The 21,889-nt window shown below is 44.8% G+C and overlaps 1 protein-coding gene across 1 annotated transcript in view; it reads left to right on the forward strand.

Moving 5' to 3' along the window:
- Window positions 1–21,889, forward strand: part of CLMP (CXADR like membrane protein) — an 89,751-nt gene that overhangs the window by 58,163 nt on the left and 9,699 nt on the right. The window contains exon 2 of the mRNA XM_065882704.1: window positions 13,047–13,204. Coding sequence (XP_065738776.1) covers window positions 13,047–13,204 — 158 coding nt within the window. The remainder of the gene's footprint in view (window positions 1–13,046; window positions 13,205–21,889) is intronic.

Genomic DNA, 21,889 nt, shown 5'->3' on the forward strand with positions numbered 1-21,889 from the left:
CTATGAAATATGTTTGTTGTTTTAAGCTGCCAAATTTTGGAATGAGTTTGAAACTCTTAACTGCCAAGTTTTGGAATAAGTTTGATTTATTATGTAGAAAGAGGTAAAATTAGTAAAGAAGTATAAGATACATACCTAAAATGCACGAACGAACACTCCCAAGTTAACAAGCACCCAAATCTAGAAATAGAACTTAGTCAGCCCCTTGGATGGCTCCCCATGTTCCCATCAACCCATTCCTCCTTCTTCAAAGGGTAACCACCATCTGGACTTCTAACAGAATAGATGAATTTTCTGTTCCTGTACCTTGTATAAACAGAAGCACGTAGCATGTACTCTTTTGTGTCTACCTTCTTTGGGTCAGCAGTACATTCCTCTTGTCTAGTTTTTAAAGGCCTGCTCTAAAATGCCATTGTTTAATTACAGTATTTAATCTATTCCAAATAGTAGTAAAGAAGAGTGTGAGTTGATATATATGTAAAAATGGGAGCATACTAGAGAAAGATTGAGAAGCATCTCTGTATATGACCAAGAGTAGAAAAGAAGATGATGAGAAGGTCTGCAGGAATTCACAAGAATCCCAGCAGAACTCTAGAGCAATAAAATGTTTGTTAAATATATATATACTGACAGGCAGTATAATACACCGTCAAGAGTATGGGTGTTACAGATAACATGCCTGGATTAGAATCATGGCTCTACTCCTTACTAACTGTGTGATCTGGGCAAATTAATCTCTCTGTGCCTCAGTATCTTTGTCTATAGAATGAGAATAATACTAGTGCTTACCTCACAGGATTGTTGAGAAGTTTAAAAATGGAAATAAATATAAACTGAGGGCTTCCCTGGTGGCGCAGTGGTTAAGAATCGCCTGCCAATGTAGGGAACACGGGTTCAAGCCCTGGTCCAGGAAGATCCCACATGCCACGGAGCAACTAAGCCCATGCACCACAGCTACTGAGCCTGCACTCTAGAGCCCGTGAGCCACAACTACTGAGCCCACGTGCCACAACTACTGAAGCCCGTGCACCTAGAGCCTGTGCTCCACAACAAGGGAAGCCACCGTAATGAGAAGCCCGTGCCGTGCACTGCAATGAAGACTCAACGGAGCCAAAAATTTTTTTAAATTAAAAATAAATATAAATAGAGTAGTGCAATGCTTTGCACAAAATGAGCATTCAAAAATTGTTAGCTGTTATTGATAAATGTTCCATAGGGAGTTTTTTGGGTTTTTTGTTTGTTTGTTTTGCGGTACGCGGGCCTCTCACTGCTGTGGCCTCTCCCGTTGCGGAGCACAGGCTCCGGACGCGCAGGCTCAGCAGCCATGGCTCACGGGCCCAGCCGCTCCGCGGCACGTGGGATCCTCCCGGACCGTGGCACGAACCCGTGTCCCCTGCATCGGCAGGTGGACTTTCAACCACTGTGCCACCAGGGAAGCCCTCCATCGGGAGTTTTTAGAAAATATATTGGGTGACCAATTTGTACTGTCATTTTGTTTCTTGGCTCTTCTGTCTGTCCCTAGAGTGGGTGATGGAGAGGGAAACAGATGAAGTTCAGACTGGGCATCTTCTCTTTGTAATTGGCTTTGATGGGAAGGTGGAGGAGGAAGGATAAAGTTAAAGGCTGAAATGAGGCTTTAACTTATCAATAGATTTTAATTATAAGCATAATCTCAAGTCTCCATTGCTGTGAATCCCTAAAAATTGACTACTGCTTTCTCAGTAGCCAGTCTGTGTCTATTTTTAATTTCCTCCCTCTGGTCAAATCTCTGCTGAAGGTAATAAAAGATTTAGATTTAGAAAGCGACTTAGCATTTGGAATGAGATAGAGGCTATAAATAGGCATGTCAATGAAACAGGTTAGCTCTTGGAATCTCAGCATCAAAGGCATACATTCTTGTCTGATCTGCATACTGACACGGGCATGCTTGTAGGGGTCTCTGGACAGGTGTGTGTGTGTGTGTGTGTGTGTGTGTGTGTGTGTGTGTGTGTGTGGTGCTGCACATGTGGACGTGAATACATGCACGGGACATGTACAATTATACTCCTGAGAACAGAATTCTGAGGGGTAACTGGTATACTTTTTAGTAGCAGAGTGATCCCTGTAGACTAGATTGGTAGCCTTACCCTGACAATTAGTACTGGAGAAATCAGGGTACACCATTGCTCCCAGATGGCCAACCCCCAGGTGTAGGACAGTGGTAGGTAGAGCTTACATGCTGATTTTGTAATACTACAGACCAGTCTGTGAGACCTCACCAGGATCAGGGTCCACAGTGATGTTCTAATCTGCCAAACACCGAGGTCAGCTTGACAACTCGTTTCCTAAGCAATCAGGCCACCGTTCCCAGTCTTTGGGATGTCATCACCTATGAATTAGAGCTGCTACAAGTCCAACCTATTTTTCAGGCCCAGGTTAAATACTTCCTTTTGTATGAAGCCATCCCTGATCGCCTTGGTGATCTTCCTCTTGTAAATCCTAGAGCATGTTCTGACCCTCACATTCATATTTATCACACACGCTGCCTTGAACTGGATTTGTTGGGTGCCTCTTTTGTTTCTCTATTATTGGGACGTCTTCGTAGACAAAAGACAATGTCATTCACCTCTGTAGCCCGGCACCATCTAGGGTGGTAACAGGAGTGCTACTCACATTGCTTGAACAACTGTGCACTCCTGGTTACCCAGCTCTGGCTGCCAACTATTTTGTCAATGTTCCCGTTAGTTTGTGGCACCCAGAGTCTGAAGCATGGTGGATACGATGTTTAAGGAAATGCTATAGAAATCAGTATTCCTGAGTATCTTATGATATACAATAATAAACAATTTGATACTAACAGACCTGTCAAGAACTTATAAAAGTTTTCCCGTGATTTCAGATTCTCAGTGATAATGAGAGACTATGAACAACTTCATATGTTTTAGCAGATTAGTTTTAAATGCGAAATTGACCTGAAGGCAGGATAATGACCAAGATGACCTTCTGGGCCTTCCCAAGCTTGAGATTCTAGATTACAGAGAACCAGAGCATTCTAGGGTTTTGTAATTCAGTAAATTACCAACCTAAAACAAAGGCTAAACATCAAGATTTAAAGGACCCTGAGGGTTCTTCTGCTTATTTCTCCCCTCTAAGCCACCTGGGATGGGTTTTTGTTCCTTCCCTCACCGCCTCTCTGAAGATGATACGTCACAGTACCCGAGTAATTGATTTGTTTCATAAAAGTTCTGCAGTGAAAGTAAGTTTTTTTGGTCTTAGACAAATTAAACACCTATTTCAGTTGGAAAAAGTTAAACCAGTGACCTTAAGTTATTTTTTTAAAGTGTGTGTTTCTATTTCTTTAATGACGTTTTTCTCAGATGCCTGATCGTATTTTCTAAGATTTCCGTTTTTTCCATGGCCCTCGGAAACTAAATGCCTACAGTGTGAAATTTAGCATATAACCACAAATGGCAACAAAGTGCTTTTCAAGCTTAAATCCAAGGTCGTCTATAATTCTTTGTCAATTTTAATCCTTTTTACTATTATAAAAACATAAGGTGAGGCTCGGCTAATCTCGCTAAGCAAATTCTGCCCCCTTGTGGATTAAAATATCCACAGCTAGGAAAGAAATGCTACGGTTGCATGGGGCCAGTTCCTTTTAGTTCTATCAAAGAGCCCGTCAGTGATCTTGAAAAGTAATGTTACAATGGAACAAAACTAGACTCTTTGTGTAAATTGTGTAAGAGCTGATAGGTGATGACAAAATACATTGACAGCTAATAGTATACATCTGTATCTCACACTTTGTATGCGAGGACCATGCCTTGACTATATCAAGCGTTGGAAAAATATTTCATAGAATGTTAGGAAGGACATGAGATATTGAGTTTAACATCCACACATAAGGATCCCTTTCACAGCCCCTGACATACCCACACTTGAGTGACTCCTGGAATGGAAAATTCACTAAATGATTCAGTGCATTCTCTGATCAGGCAGGGACTAACTGTTAGGAAGTCTATCGACATATTAAGCCCAGATGTGGATAAACGACAAGGTCCTACTGTATAGCACAGGGCACTGCATTCAATATCCTTTGATAAACCATAATGGAAAAGAATTTGAAAAAGAATATATATATGTATAACTGAGTCACTTTGCTATACAGCAATAACACAACATTGTAATTCAACTATAATTCAGTTAAAAAAGATATTAAGCCCAAATGGAATAGATCCTTTGTAAGAGAATCATATCATTTCAGAACTGGAAAGAGGTGTTGGAGATCTCCCAGTTTATCCTTTTATGATTGAACCTATTACACCATCTGGACCTAATTCTACTCTCTGGAACAACACTCAATAAGCCTATTACTTGTTTTGTAGGCTTTTAAATGTTGGAAAGGAACTACCATGTTGCCCCTTAGTCTTCCGTCTTGCTACCTTTTCACCAATAATTGTGTCAACTATTCCTCATATGACATGTTTTTAGATCCCATCATCTCCCAGTTACAACCCTGGATACCAACTTTTTTGTCAATGTCCCTCTCATGTGCAGCTTCTAGAACTGAACACAGATGTTCTGGGTGTGCTCATTTGTCTAGGATAGAGGACAATGAAGCAGTTATTCCTCAAAGCGGTTTTGCAACCCAAACTCCACGGGCTTTTTCAGCAGTTATATCAGTGCAAATCTTGTAGCCCCCCAGGTCCTCCAGGTCTTTCCCACCCTGTACTTGTGCCTAGCTATAACTTCTAACAATTGTCTCTGTTAAATTTCATCTAGCCTTTGGCTCAGAATCCCAGCTAGCAAGATAATTATGTATCTTAAATGTGTTCACTCAGATTAGCTAAGCTACCTAGCTCTCTGCCACCCATATTTAATAAACATGACCTCCGTGTTTCCAACCAATTTCAAGGTAAAGGCAATGACCTCTGGTGTGGGAAAGAGATTAGCATAAACACTGGAGGTGGGCCCATGTCCCCGCAGTCCCAACCATCAGCCGTGTGGCCTCAGCTGTGTGGTCCTCTGTTTTCTCTTCTCTGAAACAGAGGTGATAACAGCTCATCGTGTGCTCATAGGGCCACGTGAGATGATGCATTTGAATAGGCTGAGTTAATTGTTAATTGCTAAATAAATGTATAGTATTATTAATCATTAGCTTTCAAATGGTCTGAGGAGGGAGGAGAAACTGTTATCTTATGTGTTCCCTTTATACCTGATAGGTGAAGAGCTCCGTACAATTTTTTAATGTGGATAAATACACACAAAGTACATATTGAGACAGTTTTTCACAGAGGGGAAGGAAGGTGAGTTGATAATTTTTTAAAATTAATTTATTTACTTGTGGCTGCATTAGGTCTTTGTTGCTGTACGCGGGCTTTCTCTAGCTGCGGTGAGCGGAGGCTACTCTTCCTTGCAGTGCGCCAGCTTCTCATTGCGGCGGCTTCTCTTGTTGCGGAGCACGGGCTTCAGTAGTTGTGGCACGCGGGCACAGTAGTTGTGGCTCGCAGGGTCTAGAGCGCAGGCTCAGTAGTTGTGGCACACGGGCTTAGTTGCTCCGCGGCATGTGGGATCCTCCCGGATCAGGGCTCGAGCCCGTGTCCCCTGCATTGGCAGGCGGATTCTTAACCACTGTGCCACCAGGGAAGCCCATGAGTTGATAATTTTTAATCAGCCTGTGTTTAGTCTGGAAACTTCTTCAACTATCTTCTATCAGCATAAGGCTCTCCCTTTTCCCCTCTCCTCTCCCCCCTACATCTAGCCCTGCTCCTTCCCTCCCTCCCTCCCTCCTCCTTTACTCCATCTTCCTCCCCACTTCCTTCTGCCTTCCTTCTCCTCCTCTGAAACCAACCCCCAGGCTGGGAAGCCAGAGGAAGCTCTATACACTCCCACCTCCCACCCCGCCACTGAAGCCCAAGGCTGCCATCTTGGTCCTTGCACCCACATTAATTTTAGGATTACAGGAACAAATGCTCACCTCCTGGGGGAAAAAAACAAGGCACCACACTGATTCCCAGATGCCTGAAATTCCACTGATAACCACAGCTGCGTTCCTTCAGCTCCAGGCTTTCTCTAAATATCAATTATACGTTTGTCTCTGAGAAGACATTGAGATGAATCTAGCAGCTCAGAGTGAATTGGTTTTCCTTTTCCGAACACCTCATAAAGGCAGCTGGCTGGAGAGATGCTGGGTTTGGACTGGGAAAGCAAAATAGAGAGAAGAGAAACTTGCCTGGTTCACAGCAAGGGCGCCTGAGAGGCTGACGAGAGGAGAGAGGCTGCCTCTGCTCAAACTGCTTCTCCACCAGGAATGTTCTCTGCCTTCCCTGGGGTCTGTGCAGGAAAAGCCTGTCGTCTCCAGAACCAGCTTAATCCCACTTACTCTTTGGCGTCTTCCTTAACCACTCTTGTCAGAAATGATTGATCTTCCATACAATATGATCACTTTTCCTAGGTGTAATCAAGATGTTGAAACATAGCAGCAAAAATATGCAGCAAAATATACATGTATACATACATATATGTATGTATATATACATATACACATGCATACATATATATACAGATACATATATATATATGGAGAGAGAGAGCAAATATGGCCAAATATTAAGAGTTATCTAGCAAAATGACTTTCAGACTCCTCACAATTCTTCACTTCCTCAGCATGTTTTTCTGGTTTTCCTTGTCTTTCAAAGCATGGCGTGTACAACTATTAATAATAACAATGAACACATGTTGAGTATGTACTGTATACCACGTGCCAGTGCCAGACACTTTACATACGTCAAATGTAACCCTTAAAATCACCTTTCATGGTTGATGTTTTTATGCTCATTTTACAGAGAAGGAAAAAAGAGCAGTCAGGGAATTAATTGGTCTTAGAGCCAATTACGTCCACATCTGTCTGACTCCAAACTCATGCTCTTTCTATTGCATCCTGCCGTACCTTGAATTGTACACACTGTTCCATACAGTCTGGAAGGTACACGCCTTCACACACACACACACACACACACACACACACACACACCTACAGAATTTATATGTATATATAATATATATATATTAGTCTTAGAAATCAGGAGGAATTCGGGTGAGTCACTTCTCTCTAAGCCTCGATTTCTTGATCTATAAATTAAGAGAAGTCTATTTTTAAATTTCCAAAATCCTTTTAATTTTGCTAAATGACGTTCGATGATTTTGATTTTCTTGAGGCTTTCTCAAATATTCCATGTAAAGCAAAACACAAGAAAATTCTCCTCCTCTTCAGGTAAGAGAACAGGTCCATTGAAAAGAGTGTAATCACCGAGTGGAAGCGGGTGCTTGCACCCCTCCATAGCCTGTTAGCAGGTGCCCTGCTGTACACTAAATAGTGCGCATGACCTGTGTTGATGAGGGCAGCATAGAGGATCCATTCTTTGGAGAGAGTAGCAAGCAGACCCTGGGCAACTTGTACCCCGTAGGCATTCAGTAAGTATTTGAGAAGTAGAAAATTTCTCTGTTAGGGAAAAAAAAGAGAAATAGATATTTTATATGCAGCATCCTGGTTTCTATTAAAATTTACCCCTGGCCATTTGTCTTTTTGCATCCGTGAAAGCAAGATGGGTCACTGGCAGCCCTAGGGGAGCCATCTGAGAAAATTCAGCCAGGGTTCTCACTCCTGCCACATCTCTCGAACCCATACAGTCTAATCCAGAAATAGGGCCTCAGTATATGAGGGAAACAGTGTTTTTGTCAGGGCTTGAAGACTATAGGCTTCACTTACTTGGCCTAAGTGAGCTTCCTTGAAAGGGTTGTCCAAGGCGTCTACCTGACCACTGAAACAATGCCAGCTCTTCATATATAACATTTTTAGAAAGGCGATTTGAGAGTGAATGTTTTATGTGAGTAGAATAGTCAACTATGAGTGTTTTAATATGAATAGTCAATTGGTTATAGAAATCGCCTTTTAAAAACTGACTCATCGGGCTTCCCTGGTGGCGCAGTGGTTGAGAGTCTGCCTGCTAATGCAGGGGACATGGGTTCGAGCCCTGGTCTGGGAGGATCCCACATGCCGCGGAGCAACTGGGCCCGTGAGCCACAAGTACTGAGCCTGCGCATCTGGAGCCTGTGCTCCCCAACAAGAGAGGCCGCGATAGTAAGAGGCCCGCGCACCGCGATGAAGACTAGCCCCCACTTGCCACTACTAGAGAAAGCCCTCGCACAGAAACGAAGACCCAACACAGCAAAAATAAATTAATTAATTAATAAAAACGGACTCATCTCCTCAGTGGATTCATCTTCAAAATATGTGGCTTATTTTCCCTCAGTTATATACAAGTATTCATGTTGAAAAAATAAAGTTACCCCTGCCCCTTCTCTTTTTTTTTTTTTTTTTTTTGTGCGCGGTATGTGGGCCTCTCACTGTTGTGGCCTCTCCCGTTGTGGAGCACAGGCTCTAGACGCGCAGGCTCAGCGGCCATGAGCTCACGGGCCCAGCCGCTCCGCGGCATGTGGGATATTCCCGGACCGGGGCACGAACCCGCGTCCCCTGCATCGGCAGGCAGACTCTCAACCACTGCGCCACCAGGGAAGCCCCTGCCCCTTCTCTTTGAAGGAGGTCTTGAAGGTTCAAACGAATCTTTAGTAAATGTAAATGCCCTTTAGAGAATAAAACCTTAAACTAATCTTAACGAATGTAGGCAGCAGTCATCTGAGGAGAAGCTCCTTTCTGTACTAGAGAAGAACATTTTAGGGGGAGACCCCTGTGTGCCATCACCAGATGCTTTACCTCAGCGTCTAGCTTAATTCCCATTTCTCATCTGCACTAAGGCTCAGAGAGGGTAATTCTCCCAAGCTCACAGGGGTCCTTTGTTAAGTGCTGGAGCTGTAGGCAAAGGCTTCAGCTTAGGGAGCGGCCGCAGCATCCATGACTGCGTTTGCACATGGAGGGGGTCCTTACCACTGCCGCCTTCCAGCACCTGTCCCCGCTGTCAAACGCCACAAGTCCCAGTCACACGATAGGGATAATTCCCTTACTTGCAGTTATGCCACCAACCAGCTTTGTGACTTGACGCTTCAGTTCTCCAAGCTGCAGTTAAATTTTGATGATCCCTAAGGTCTTTCTCAATGAAGACAAACCATTCAGTGTCCAGGGAACCCAAGGCTGGCCCCGGGGTGTTGGGATTGCTCCTTCCTGCTCACCGGCCAGGCGGCAGACGTGCTCGGCATCCCCCATGAGCACTGCCGAGCCTGGGGGTGGTAATCAGAGCCCAGGCCCCTGTCTGTGTAGACTGTAGAACATGAGTGTGGGTTAAAAAGCACAGAAGGACCTGAGAAATCTTCAGGGGGGTCCTGGGGAACTGAGGTTCAGGGAAAACTAAAGGTGCGTGCACCCTGATCTTGAGGCCCCCTGCCTTGGTAAAGCTGTTTGTATTCACTGAGTGGCCAGTCCCTGCACTGCTGTGTTTAATTCTGGGTGTGGTATAAATAGAACTTGGGGCTCTGGCAAAGCACACCGCCCACCACTACGTTCCTTTCCTTGTGGGACAGCAACCAAATCTGAGCCTTTGATTCCCTCTAGTGGCTAAAATCGGCAACTTACATAGCTGATTCTTTGCAACTTATTCAATGTAGAGTGCCTGCTGTATGCACCAAATTGGTACCGGGTTCTCTAGCTTTGCCAGGAGTGCTTCACTTGAACGTGGCCGTGTCCAGTGGAATGATCAGGGGTGGAAGCCAGAGCTCCTTCTTACAGGCTTAGCTTAGCACGGTGCAAACCGCCTCTGCTTTACGGGGACTGAGGGAGCATGGGTTTTATATGGGTTATTTCTGCCACTAAATGAGTTGTCGTGTTGCAGGAAGGGGAACCCCTTCCAGGGCCCGAGAGTGGGCTGTTGTCTAACACTAGGAAATGAATTGGCTGAGGAGACACACGTGCTGACAAAGCAAGAGACTTCATGGGGAAGGGGTCCCCGGGTGGGGGGGAGCAGCAGGGTAAGGGAACCCAGAGAACGGCTCTGCCACGTGGCTCACAGTCTCAGGTTTTAGTTTCCGGGTTGTCTCTGGCCAATCATTCTGACTCAGGGTCCTTCCTGGTGACACGTGCATCGCTCAGCCAAGATGGATTCCAGCGAGAAGGATTCTGGGAGGTTGGTAGGACATACGGACTGGCATCTCCTCTCTCCTTTTGACCTTTCCTGAATTCTTCCGACTGGTGGTAGCTTGTCAGTTCCGAGTTCCTTACCAGGACCTCCTGTTGTAAGATAACTCATGCAAGTGGTTACTGTCGTGCCTGACCAGGAAGGGCACTTTTGGTCAGTGGGTCCCCTAACAGTAGGACCTTGGGCCGACTCCTTTATTCCCAGACCTCAGGTTGCTCATTGGTAAAATCATTGTGTGGGTTAGATTCAAATCCATCCAACACGTATTTATTGAGCACCTGCCGTGTGTGAGACCCAGGCTGAGTGCTCTGGGCATGCAGTGGTGAACAGAACTTGATCTCAAGGAGCTTAGAGGCTAACGGGAGAACCAGACATCCAGGAAGCCACATAAAACAAAGGGCACGAGATCACACTGTTACTACAACATGGCAGAGGTAACTGAGAAACCACAGGAGCCTAACTCGGATTCAGAGATCAGCTCCAGGACTATGAAAGTGAGAAGGTACGGAAGATAGTCGTGAAGGTAAGATCAACCCTTTGGCAGAGTGTGGAAAAATGTAAGAAAGGGAAGAAGTCAATGATACTAGTCTTCTACCACCAGCAGAATAAAAAAAAAAAGAGTGAAAATCAGACAGAGGAGGATGAAGAAGCCCTGGAGAGTTCTTCCCCCAGTTCATCAAGTACTGCCCTGTGTCTGCCAGGTAACTGAGACCTTGCTGTCTCTGTCGTCTCTCCAGAAAAAGCACTGGAGAAATGGTCATTTGTGTAGAGATTAAACACAAATGGTCACCTGTGTAGAGACCCAATAAAGCACTCAGATGTTGATGATTAAAATACCAACAAGCTGTAAAAAAAAAAACAACAAAAAACAAAGGGCCCATGCAGCATAGCATGGTTGTCAGTGTGAGCTTCGCAGTGAGACATCTGGGTGGAGCCCAGCACTGCCACACTGCACTAGCTGTATGACACTGGGCGAGTTGCTAACCCCCTCTTCACATTTCCTCAGTGATTCTGGATAATAACCCTTTCTTTATAGAGTGGCTGCTCAGTGTAGAGCCACACCATTGGAAGTGCTCACTACGTGGCGGCCACGCCCACTGCAGTGTCAAGTTCTAAACATAACAGAAAGCCTCTTGAGAATGTCAGTTAGACCCCGCAAGGGGCTTGTCTTTTGGTTCTGAGGCCCTTCTCATGCTCAGCAGATTTCTCTAGTCTCCTTTCTTGGCCATGGAGCTTGGGAATCCACCTGCTGCTTCTCTTGGGGTCTACCTCCGAGGGCCCCTGCATTTCAGCCCGTCAGCCCCCCCGAGCGAGAACCACAGCCTCCTCTGCTCCCTTCTTCCTTGTTTCACTTCCCTGCAGGCAAGAAGACAGGCCCTTCTCCTTCCTACAGATTTGCTCCTAATCAATTGGGGGAAATGAACGGGGAATAAGAGAGGTAGTTTATATGCTTCCGTTGGTCACGACTCTTGGTCTTCAGTGCTCAACACCCTTCTAAAGTGACAGAGTGAGTTCTCTGCCAGCGAGAGGGCTTCACACAAGCCCTGGCACTTGGGGCTGTTCCATCTTAGAGGTTGTGTGATTCTGTTCCATTGTGAATGGCTTGAAAGGGATCATTTTTGACACTGAGCTTCTTTATCACTGTGTAAGGAGATAAAGGAGGATCAGAGCTAAAGCACACCTTGAATGCCAGACACATACCTAGAATCAGGTGAGGTTTCATCATATCAATTTATCGGTCATCAATACTGTATATTTAATAGTCATGTCCTAAGAGAGACTTCCCTGGAGGTCCAGCGGTTAAGACTCCGAGCTTCCACTGCAGGGGGGCACAGGTTCAATCCCTGGTTGGGGAACTAAGATCCCACATGCCATGTGGTGCAACCAAAAAGTAAAAAGAAAAAGAAAAAGAAAAACTCAGGTACTAAGAGATGAATAGGAAGGAGAGAAGGTGAACTTGGGATGTAAAGTTGCTGACACCATAGCATTCCTGGAAAAAGATGACAGTTAAAGAAAGCAAAAGTGGAACTGAATTCCTGTTGGCCAAAGGAATATTGGATGGATGAAGGGACAGGATCCAAATGTGGTAACTTGGATTTCTGCTTTGGATAGAAAGTGCTGCTTGATATTTTGAAGCCATATGATACGAAACTACAGAGAAAATAAAAGGGTAGGGGACTAAGAGGTATAAACCATCATGTATAAAATAAACTACAAGGATATACTGTACAACGTGGGGAATATAGCCAATATTTTATAATAACTATAAATGAAGTATAACATTTAAAAATTGTGAATCACTATATTGAACACCTGTAACTTATATAGAATATTATATCAATTATAACTCAATTTTAAAAAAAGAAAGAAACTACAGAGAATGAAAGAGAGAAGTTGGCGGGGGTGGCAAGGTAGGAGAATGTGTGTCCATGAAGGAAACAGGGACTGCCTGTAAGAGCCCACTTGTTCCCAGAGGCAATGCTGCGCTTACTCAGAGTTCTGTGAGGGCAGCCTGACTTTAAGAAGATTCTCAGGAGTGAACCAGTATCTGGAGCCTGTTCTGGGAGGAGGCCAACCCTGCCTTCCCTTTTAAGTTCCGTTCTTTTGGAGGCCTTTGCTAGTAGAGGAGAGAAAGGTCAAAAGACAAAGCTGTTGTTGACCTGAGTTATTTCATTGTTCCTAAAAACCCAGTAAGGTAGGAAAGGTGGGCATTAGTTGGACTGTAATTTGGGGGGTTAAGGAAGATATGATGAATTCAATTAATATGGAGGAGCCAGTGTGAGACCCGGGACTTCCATTACTTCTGGTCCAGGACTCGCCCCTTGCCCAAAGAAACATCCAATAACTATTAGTTGTAATATTTGCTTCCTGCACGTTGCCATCCAGTTTCTGCGTGATTCATCAGAGGTTTTCCTCTTCCAGTTTCCTACTATGTTGGAACCTTGGGGACTCACACTGAGATCAAGAGAGTGGCAGAGGAAAAGGTCACTTTGCCCTGTCACCATCAACTGGGGCTCCCAGAAAAAGACACCCTGGATATCGAATGGCTGCTCACCGATCATGAAGGAAACCAAAAAGTGGTGAGTGTGCGCCGGCTAGAGCCCCGCCTCCTCTCCCCCATCCTCCCTGGCCTTTCTCCTTGTGTCAGAAAGGGCTAGAACTGCTTTTCTAGCTAGAAAAAGGCTAGAGTCTTCCAGATGCAAAACTATGAACAAGAAAGCGTACTGGGTTGTGAGGATAAGAGATTCTATGTTTCCTGGGCAAGCAAGAACTACGAGAAAGCCATCTATCATTTGCCGAGGGAGGGAATCTGCCCTAGTTGGGTCTTTCCTAGGAAGGGGGCTAGGATGAAGTAGCTTGATTGCCTGGTCGATGGGCCAGAGCCACACCTGCACTGGGAATCTTGCTCCTCTTTCTCCGCTGAAACCGTCCCCACCTGCCGATGCTTAAGCTTTGCGCACTCATGCCTTCTGAACTCTAAGATTGTGTAATATGATAAACAATATAGGATACAGAGGACCAAGTACAGGACACAAATGGAAATGTTTAACACATGTATAAGTGGTTAGCAAAAGAACTGATACTGGTTCTAGAGTTGGAAAACAAAGGAGCTGGCCCCGGGTCTGCAGTGCTCAGGTTCTGTAGGCCCACCAGGGTGGTCCATTGGTTTCTACAAACTTCTGGCGGTGTGAACAGAACTTGTCACTCTCTGCTCCTGGTGACCCCCTGGTCTGGTCTTCATTAGAGAATGAGAACTAGGTATCCCGTTGTTACCATCCTTTCTGCCTTGGCAGCACTCAGCCACTGTACCTTGCCTCAACCTAGGTTTTCTAGCATAACTATTCTTACTCCCTTTACCCATTGACTTATTTTTAAAAATCTTTTTGTTGAAAGTCTTGTGATTTTAAAAAAACAAACAGACAAACAAAAAACTATAACCTAGGAAGCTGACTTTAGACTTTGCTTCGTTTTCAGAACTTTACTTCTGTCCCTACAAAAAGTGCAAAGTTGTCCTTTCCTCTCCTCTGTCTATACTACTAATTTCATTAGGTGGTTTATGCAGGGAGAAGCAAAGGTTTTCACTGAAAATAAAATCCAGGATCACGGTTGGAGTTTAACTTGCTTACAGAACTGCCTACATCACCTTGTTATTTTGATACTGCTTGTCATTTTGTTCTCACAGTACATCATCCCAAGACTCACTCTGTTCTCTCGAGAGCAAGGTCACCTTAACCTGTGCATGTTTATTCCAACAATTTCATAAGCAACCCTAGACATGATACTCTCAGTTCTGAAGGAAGTAAATAGGAGGCCATGTTCCTCTAATAAAAATCCAAGAGCTTCCCTGGTGGTGCAGTGGTTGAGAGTCCGCCTGCTGATGCAGGGGACATGGGTTCGTGCCCCGGTCTAGGAAGATCCCGCATGCCGCGGAGCGGCTGGGCCCATGAGCCATGGCCGCTGAGCCTGCGCGTCCGGAGACTGTGCTCCGCAGTGGAAGAGGCCACAACAGTGAGAGGCCCGTGTACCACAAACAAAACAAAACAAACAAACAAACAAACAAACAAAAATCCAAGAATGACGCCACTCATCTAACTTTCACCCAAGGGGTTTCATTTAAACTAAAGAAAAAAAGAGTTGCTTGGTTATGTAGCCAGGTGAACATAAGGGTTGATTAAAGCAGGCCACTGATACGGCTTCTGTTATCACTCTGATAAGCAGGCACAGTTCCCTACTTATCTTCAGTGAATGCTCTGAAGTAAGGATTGCCATTTATTCAGTCATTCACATGGCATGAATTTATCTTGCACTTACTGTATGCTACGGTAGGCACTGGGGTACAATAGTGAAGAAGATAGCAGCATCCCTGCCTTGGAGCTTAAAGCGAAATGTCATTCAATAATTTAAAAAAATTTTTTTGAATTTTATTTTATTTTTTTATAGAGCGGGTTCTTACTGGTTATCTATTTTATACATGTTAGTGTATATATGTCAAGCCCAATCTCCCCCAAGAAATTTTTTTTAAAGACAGAGCAACAAATATTAGCTACGTGCCAGGCACAGATCTGTTTAGCACATATTATCTCACTTAACTTAATCCTCATAACCAGGATTATTGGTGCCATTTCACAAATGAGGAACTAAGGCACGTGCACATACACATACAAAGTGAGAAAATTGCTTAAAGTCACCCATTTTTGAAATTGGGCATGCTGACATCGGTACCTGGGCTATTAACCACTAGCTATGTCACCTTCATAAATAATTTGAAATTAGCAAATGTGCTGCTATATAGGAAATAAGGAGAATATGGGGAGAAAATTATTCCAGACAGAATTAATTATGCAGAGACTCTGTTGCTGGAAAAAGCTGAGCACTATTGGAAGTTCTGAAATATCAAAAATCAGTTTGGTTAAATATAATAAATATTGGATTCCCACTAAACACACATACCCTCTCTCAGAAAGGAGCTACTTGAAGAGATACATATCATGATAGAGCTAAGCAGAGTGTTCTAGAGGAAAACAAAGGAGGAGCCGCTGGCTGAGAGCCTTTGAAGGTGGGGAGAGGTCAAGGTGTGCTTCTCAAGGAGTGCAAGTGTGAGCCTGTGGGGTTGCAGGACCAGAAACTGAAAGGTCTTGCCTCTCATACCAGGGAGCTGAGAATTTTCCCTACAAGGTCATGGCGTTCTTGAAGGCTTGTAAGAGTGAAAAGGGCATCTTTGCATTTTAGAGTATGCATTCTGGCTCTGTGAGGCTGATCTAAGCGGGACTCCAGTAGAAACAAGGTCAGTTGAACAGTTTCCAGCTATACGATAAGGGCTTAAACTACAGTCGTGGGGAGTTGGGATACCAAGCAGTGGGTGCCGTTGCCAGAGCTGGTTAATTGCCAGGGGGTTGGGAGTGAGAGTAAGGGGGACCGAGGAAGAAAATAAAATACAGGAAGGGTTGGAACAGACGCAGTGTTTCTTTTTCTTTTTCTTTTTTTTTTTTTTGACCGCGCTGCATGGCTTGCAGGATCTTAGTTCCCCAACCAGGGATTGAACTGGTGCCCCCTGCAGTGGAAGTTCAGAGACCTAACCACTGGACCACCAGGGAATTCCCGGATGTGAGGCTAACCAATGACCTATATCCCAAGCTTAGTTTTGCCTTTCAATCTGAGCAGAAACACTCTCATCCCTCTTGTCTAGGATGCTCAGATATGCAGGGAACATTTAGGAATATTTGAATTTCAACCTAGAGAGCATGGCCACTAGAAATCTGGAGCTTTCCTCCTGGTTCTAGGATGGAAACACGGTAGAATTTCCAAAGTAAGAGTGCTCACCTCCCCCAAGGTCAGTCAGGAACTCACAACATTTCCCCTCTATTTTTCAGTTGGAGAAATCAGGACAGAAGTGTTCCAATTCCCATGCCAACCCTCTTGGCCACTCTTTCACCCTTTCCCCTTTCTCTTTGGCTTTAAGCAAGAAAAATCCTGATCTAAAACATAGAGAGAGAGGCCTACGTCCATCTCCTCAAGGCAGTTTCACAACTGCTACGTAGGGCCTGGCACAGCAGAGCAGCCGCCAGAAAGTTGTGCTGTTCCACTGGAGTCCTAACAAATTGTCCTGCCTTCTTTCCCTGAAAATGCATCCGGAGCAGGTCCACCAGGAATGTCATAAGACAAACAGCCCTACAACAGCTGCGATTCATATATTTAATTTGTTTGTTTGCAAAAGGATTAAATTTATTCACTGTTCCCCCATCACACCCCTATTGATCCATGGCTTAGTCTCAGCACTACATCCCCTAGAATTAAAAAACAAAATAAAACAGAGAGGCACACAAGCATCTGAGATTTAGTGTGTGTCTGAACAAAAAAAAAGAGTCAAATTGCAAGGCTGTAACTGAGCCCCAACCCATGTCAGAAGTGCTGTGAAATTCTCATATTAAATAAGGGTTATTTAATTATATTAAGATTATTTTTTTAATAAATTTATTTATTTTTGGCTGCGTTGGGTCTTCCTTGCTGCACGTGGGCTTTCTCTGGCTGCGGCGAGTGGGCGCTACGCTTCGTTGCGGTGCGTGGGCTTCTCATTGCTGTGGCTTCTCTTATTGCGGAGCACGGGCTCTAGGCACGCGGGCTTCCGTAGTTGTGGCACACGGGCTTGGCACACGGGCTTAGTAGTTGTGACTCACGGGCTCTAGAACACAGGCTCAGTAGTTGTGGCTCATGGGTTTAGTTGCTCTGCGGCATGTGGGATCTTCCCGGACCAGGCAGGCATTGGCAGGCAGATTCTTAACCACTGAGCCACTGGGGAAGTCCCTATTAATATTATTTGGGGGGAATTCCCTGGCTGTGCAGTGGTTAGGACTCTGCGCTTTCACTGCTGAGGAAACGGTTCGATCCCTGATCTGGGAACTAAGATCCTGCAAGCTGGGTGGCGTGGCCAAAAAAAAAAATTATTTTGAAGTTGCATAATCTCTGCTTCCCAAAGATGTTAAATACTTACCTGTAGTTATCTCTTTTTTCTTCGTTTAATATTAGGACAGGATTTGGGGGAAAGGGAGGGAAAAGCAATATACCGGGAAAGGCTGTATACATAGAAGGTGACCCTCAAGCTTGATCCTGAGACCTGTGTAGGTGTTTAGGTAAAAATAAAAGGAGAGGCATTTCAGGAGAAGACTGTATGATTCAAGACAAAGACACAACAGAGGACGTTGTTCGGAATCAGGGGACTCAAGTTTGGGGACTAGGCTATTCAGAGATGTGAGGGCAGGGGTCAAAGCTGAGGTGTGGTCCAGGCTGCACTGGCCTTAGGGGCCACATTCTGAGGGTCAAACTGTAGACCACAGCATGCACAGGTGATGGGAAACAATGGAGGCTTTTAGCCAGGAGAGCTTCACTATAGAAATGAATGGAATGAATGGGCTGAACAGTTTGGAAACCTTAGGGGCTTCCTTGAACCCAGAATCTGCCTAATAAAAGTGATCATGAACGCTTACTATCTCATCCCACAAAAGTCCTATGAAGTAGCTTGTCCCTGTGTGACAGTTGAGGACCTTAAGGTTTAGAAAAGTTCATTAGTTGAGCCCAGGCACACAGCTGTAGGTGGAGGAACTCTCATTTGAATAGAGGACTACCGACTTCCCAGCCAGTAGCGTTTCTCAAAATCAGGACTCAGTAGTGGATCCCAAGCAACCAGACATTTTGTTTTAACATAGACTAGAAAGTATCAGGGCATATGGCACATACACTGTTTCATGAAACTTATGTTTCAGTTATATATGTGTATGCTCTGTGTGTGCTGGGTCAGGAAGAAAAATGTACTTCTTAGTGTGCGCCTGTTCAAAATGTTACAAAGCTCCTACGGTAGTGAACTTCTGACAGTCCAAAGCAGTCAGATTCAACTCTGGACCACACCTCCTAAGGCTCTCCGAAGTCAAAAGTACCTTTTGAGACAAATGTATCTCCTGATATTAGTCCAGGTACTAAAATGAACAAGGAAGAAATTCCCTAGACCACAAAGGGTCACCAACCTCCCACAGCCCACAAAACCCAAAAGTCCCTAAAAATCACCCAGCTCTGTACTGATTTCTAGGTTTAGAGTCTCTTTGTTCTTCTTAGGAAGCACATAGGTGATGTGCACCTACATAAATGTACACAAATATGAAAAAGTCAGAAAGAGAGAAAATAACATTGAGTGCCTAGTAAGTGTTCCACGCTTACTTGTTCTGTCTCCAAACAGCAGCCCCCCTTACTCCCTCTTAGAGAGGAGGTGAGCTCTAAAGCTTCCAGTTTTTTCCTGTTGCTAATGTATTTCATCCTCTCCCCATTGTCCCACTGGTTTGGCATTTCTATGGCAGCTCCTCTACCCTGTAAGAAACCTATTCTTCCCATAGAGTGCAACAGGAGGTGGGGCAAGAAAACCCTGCAAACATTTAAAACGAACAAGTACCATATCGGGAGGATGTGGTCCTAGCTCCTCCTGGTCTGAGTCTAAAGCACAGGGCTCTAAGTTGAACACCAGGAACCCTAAGGAATTATCTGCAAAATAAGATGTCATGTACATTTTTCTGGGTCAGAGTTCGTAGGTTTTATCTGATTGGGAGAAAAACAAAAAGCAGTGAGGTGGGATGAAGAAATTATTCAGAAATGTTGCTAGCCACCTCCTGGCACATGAGGCTGGTTGCCTTTTAAGGGATAAGAATAGGATAGAAACCTCTCCCTGGTCCTAAGAACTCCTCCCTGGGATGCCCAGCCTCAGTGGGAAATGCAGTTATTAATTAGCAACTACAGGAGGGCCCAAAAGAACTACCCCATTCTAGCAGGATTCAACTGCAGGGCCCCAGTTTCAGGTTAAAGATATATGTACCCACCCCATGGAAGGCACACTACAGATATTTATTAAACAAAAGAAAGGCCTTAAATCTTAGCAGTGTACTGGAGAGCCTACTTCCTTAATCTCCTTCATCTTGTCTTAAGCTTTTCATTGTATGATGCTGCCTTTTTTTTTTTTCTTGAATGCAAGGAGTTAATATTTGTTAAGTGTTTAGAACAGTGCCCAGCACAAAATAAATACCACATACGTGTTTGTTAAATAAAAACAAAAAACCCTGAGTGGGTGTATCGTATTGTGTTGGTGGATTTTCATGTCTACATCTAATTCACATGCTTGATCCCAGAGCCAAGCACTGTGCTGGCAGAGGAGTTGCTAAATGGTTATCGAGGGAAGGAATTGTGCCCATTCTCAAACGTCGTCTCTTAAATTTTTTTTTTTTTTTTTTTTGTCCACACCACATGGCTTGTGGGATCTCAGTTCCCCGACTAGAGATTGAACCTGGGCCATGGCAGTGAAAGCCCAGAATCCTAACCACTCGGCTACCAGGGAGCTCCCATCTTAAATTTAATTCTTCCTATAAGCCTGTGAAGTCGGTAGGGTAAGGATTGTTACAGTAGTTTTCTTTTAATACGTGAGGAACATGAGACCTTACTTCATCTCCAGAAAACTTGGACTCTAAACCTTTCAGACTTGCAAACATGAAGGACTTGCCCGATAGATTTCAGGGCTCGGATCTGAACCCAAGATTCCTAGAGTTAAAGCCCTCTGCCCCTCCCCATGCATTTCCTGTACTTTCTGGAATGTTCCTCAGCTTGAAGACGGTGTTCAGGAGGCACCTCCCTAGAGGGTAAGTTGTGCAGGTGGCAGTTTTCAGGCTGGAGTAGGGAGAGAGCCTCTACTGGTATGACAGTGAGGAGAATTAGCTCTCCAGTTGGCTATTTCCCCGCCCCCATGCCTCCAAGGCCTCCTCCTGGTCTGTGGTCTCACTGAGACTTCACCAGTTACTCAGAGAGCCTCTAGGAAGAGAGGGTGGGAGGAAGACGAGCTGTCATCCAGAGGTGAGGCGGGACTTGTATATTAAGCAATCCAAGATGACAGTCATTTGTTTTACTCTGAGGTTGTTGGTATTTTACTGGAGTTCTCGTTCTTGTGTTTCCATATCCACTATATGAATAGCTTCATTCTCCCTTCTGTGTTCCTGGTCTCTTATTCATGCTTTCAGCGATCCTACCCAGTCTCCTGGCTTTAAACACCAACCACATGCTTGTAATTCCTAAATGCCTATTTCCAGTCCAGGCCTCACCCCGGCACAGAAGACTCACAAGTATGCAGTTGGCTTACTCCACACCTCCTTTGGGTGTCCAGCAGGTACCTCAAATGGAGTAAGTCCAAAACTAAACTCCTGACCCCTCCCCACTCCTCATGCTCTGACCCCAAACCTGCTCTGTGCAGTCTTCCCCCTCTTGGTCGAGGGCAGTTCTCTCCCTGCATGGACTCATGCCAAAAACCTGGGAGTAGCCCTGGACTCCTCTTTCTCTTGTCTTGTCGACGAAAAATGAATCAGTCAATCTAAGAAAGAATTGGAACATTTTATTTGAGCGGTTTGAGGATTGTAACCCGGGAAGAGCATCTCAGAAAGCTCCGAGAACTGTTCTGCCCTTTAGAAGTCAAGACACATTTTATAATGTTTTTTATGTATTTATTTATTTTATTTTTATTTATTTTTTGTCTGCGTTGGGTCTTCGTTGCTGCACACGGGCTTCCTCTAGTCGCGGTGAGCGGAGGCTACTCTTCCTTGCGGTGCACGGGCTTCTCGTTGCGGTGGCTTCTCTTGTTGCGGAGCACGGGCTCTAGGCACGTGGGCTTCAGTAGTTGTGGCACACGGGCTCAGTAGTTGTGGCTCGCGGGCTCTAGAGCACAGGCTCAGTAGTTGTGGCGCACGGGCTTAGTTGCTCCGCAGCATGTGGGATCCTCCCGGACCAGGGCTCGAACAAGTGTCCCCTGCATTGGCAGGCGGATTCTTAACCACTGTGCCACCAGGGAAGCCCTATATATGTTTTTTGAGCCAGAGGGCTGTACATTAAATGACATATGATCGACAGGTTACATAATTCAGATTTAAGCACCATCGTGGTGGGTCATGTGACCCTTTATAAGATCAAGAAGGAATATTATCTCTAAGGAGCGGTCTTGCTGAGGCTAGGAGAATTGCTCTTTACAGCTGAGCAGGCATTCCTGCTGATGGGGCTGTGGTCAATGCAAAATGCAGACACACGATGTGGAGCGCAGCGGGGTGTGGGGTGGGGGTAAAGGGCAAAGAAGAATCTTTATGTTTAAATCGTTCTTGTCTTGCCATAAATACGAATTTTAGTTCACACTCTCATGCCACAAACATTTCAATAAGTTGCTCAGTCAGTCTATTGGGAAATCTAGTAGGTTCTATCTC

This window comes from Phocoena phocoena, chromosome 8, assembly GCF_963924675.1.
Source record: "Phocoena phocoena chromosome 8, mPhoPho1.1, whole genome shotgun sequence".
NCBI lineage: Eukaryota > Metazoa > Chordata > Mammalia > Artiodactyla > Phocoenidae > Phocoena > Phocoena phocoena.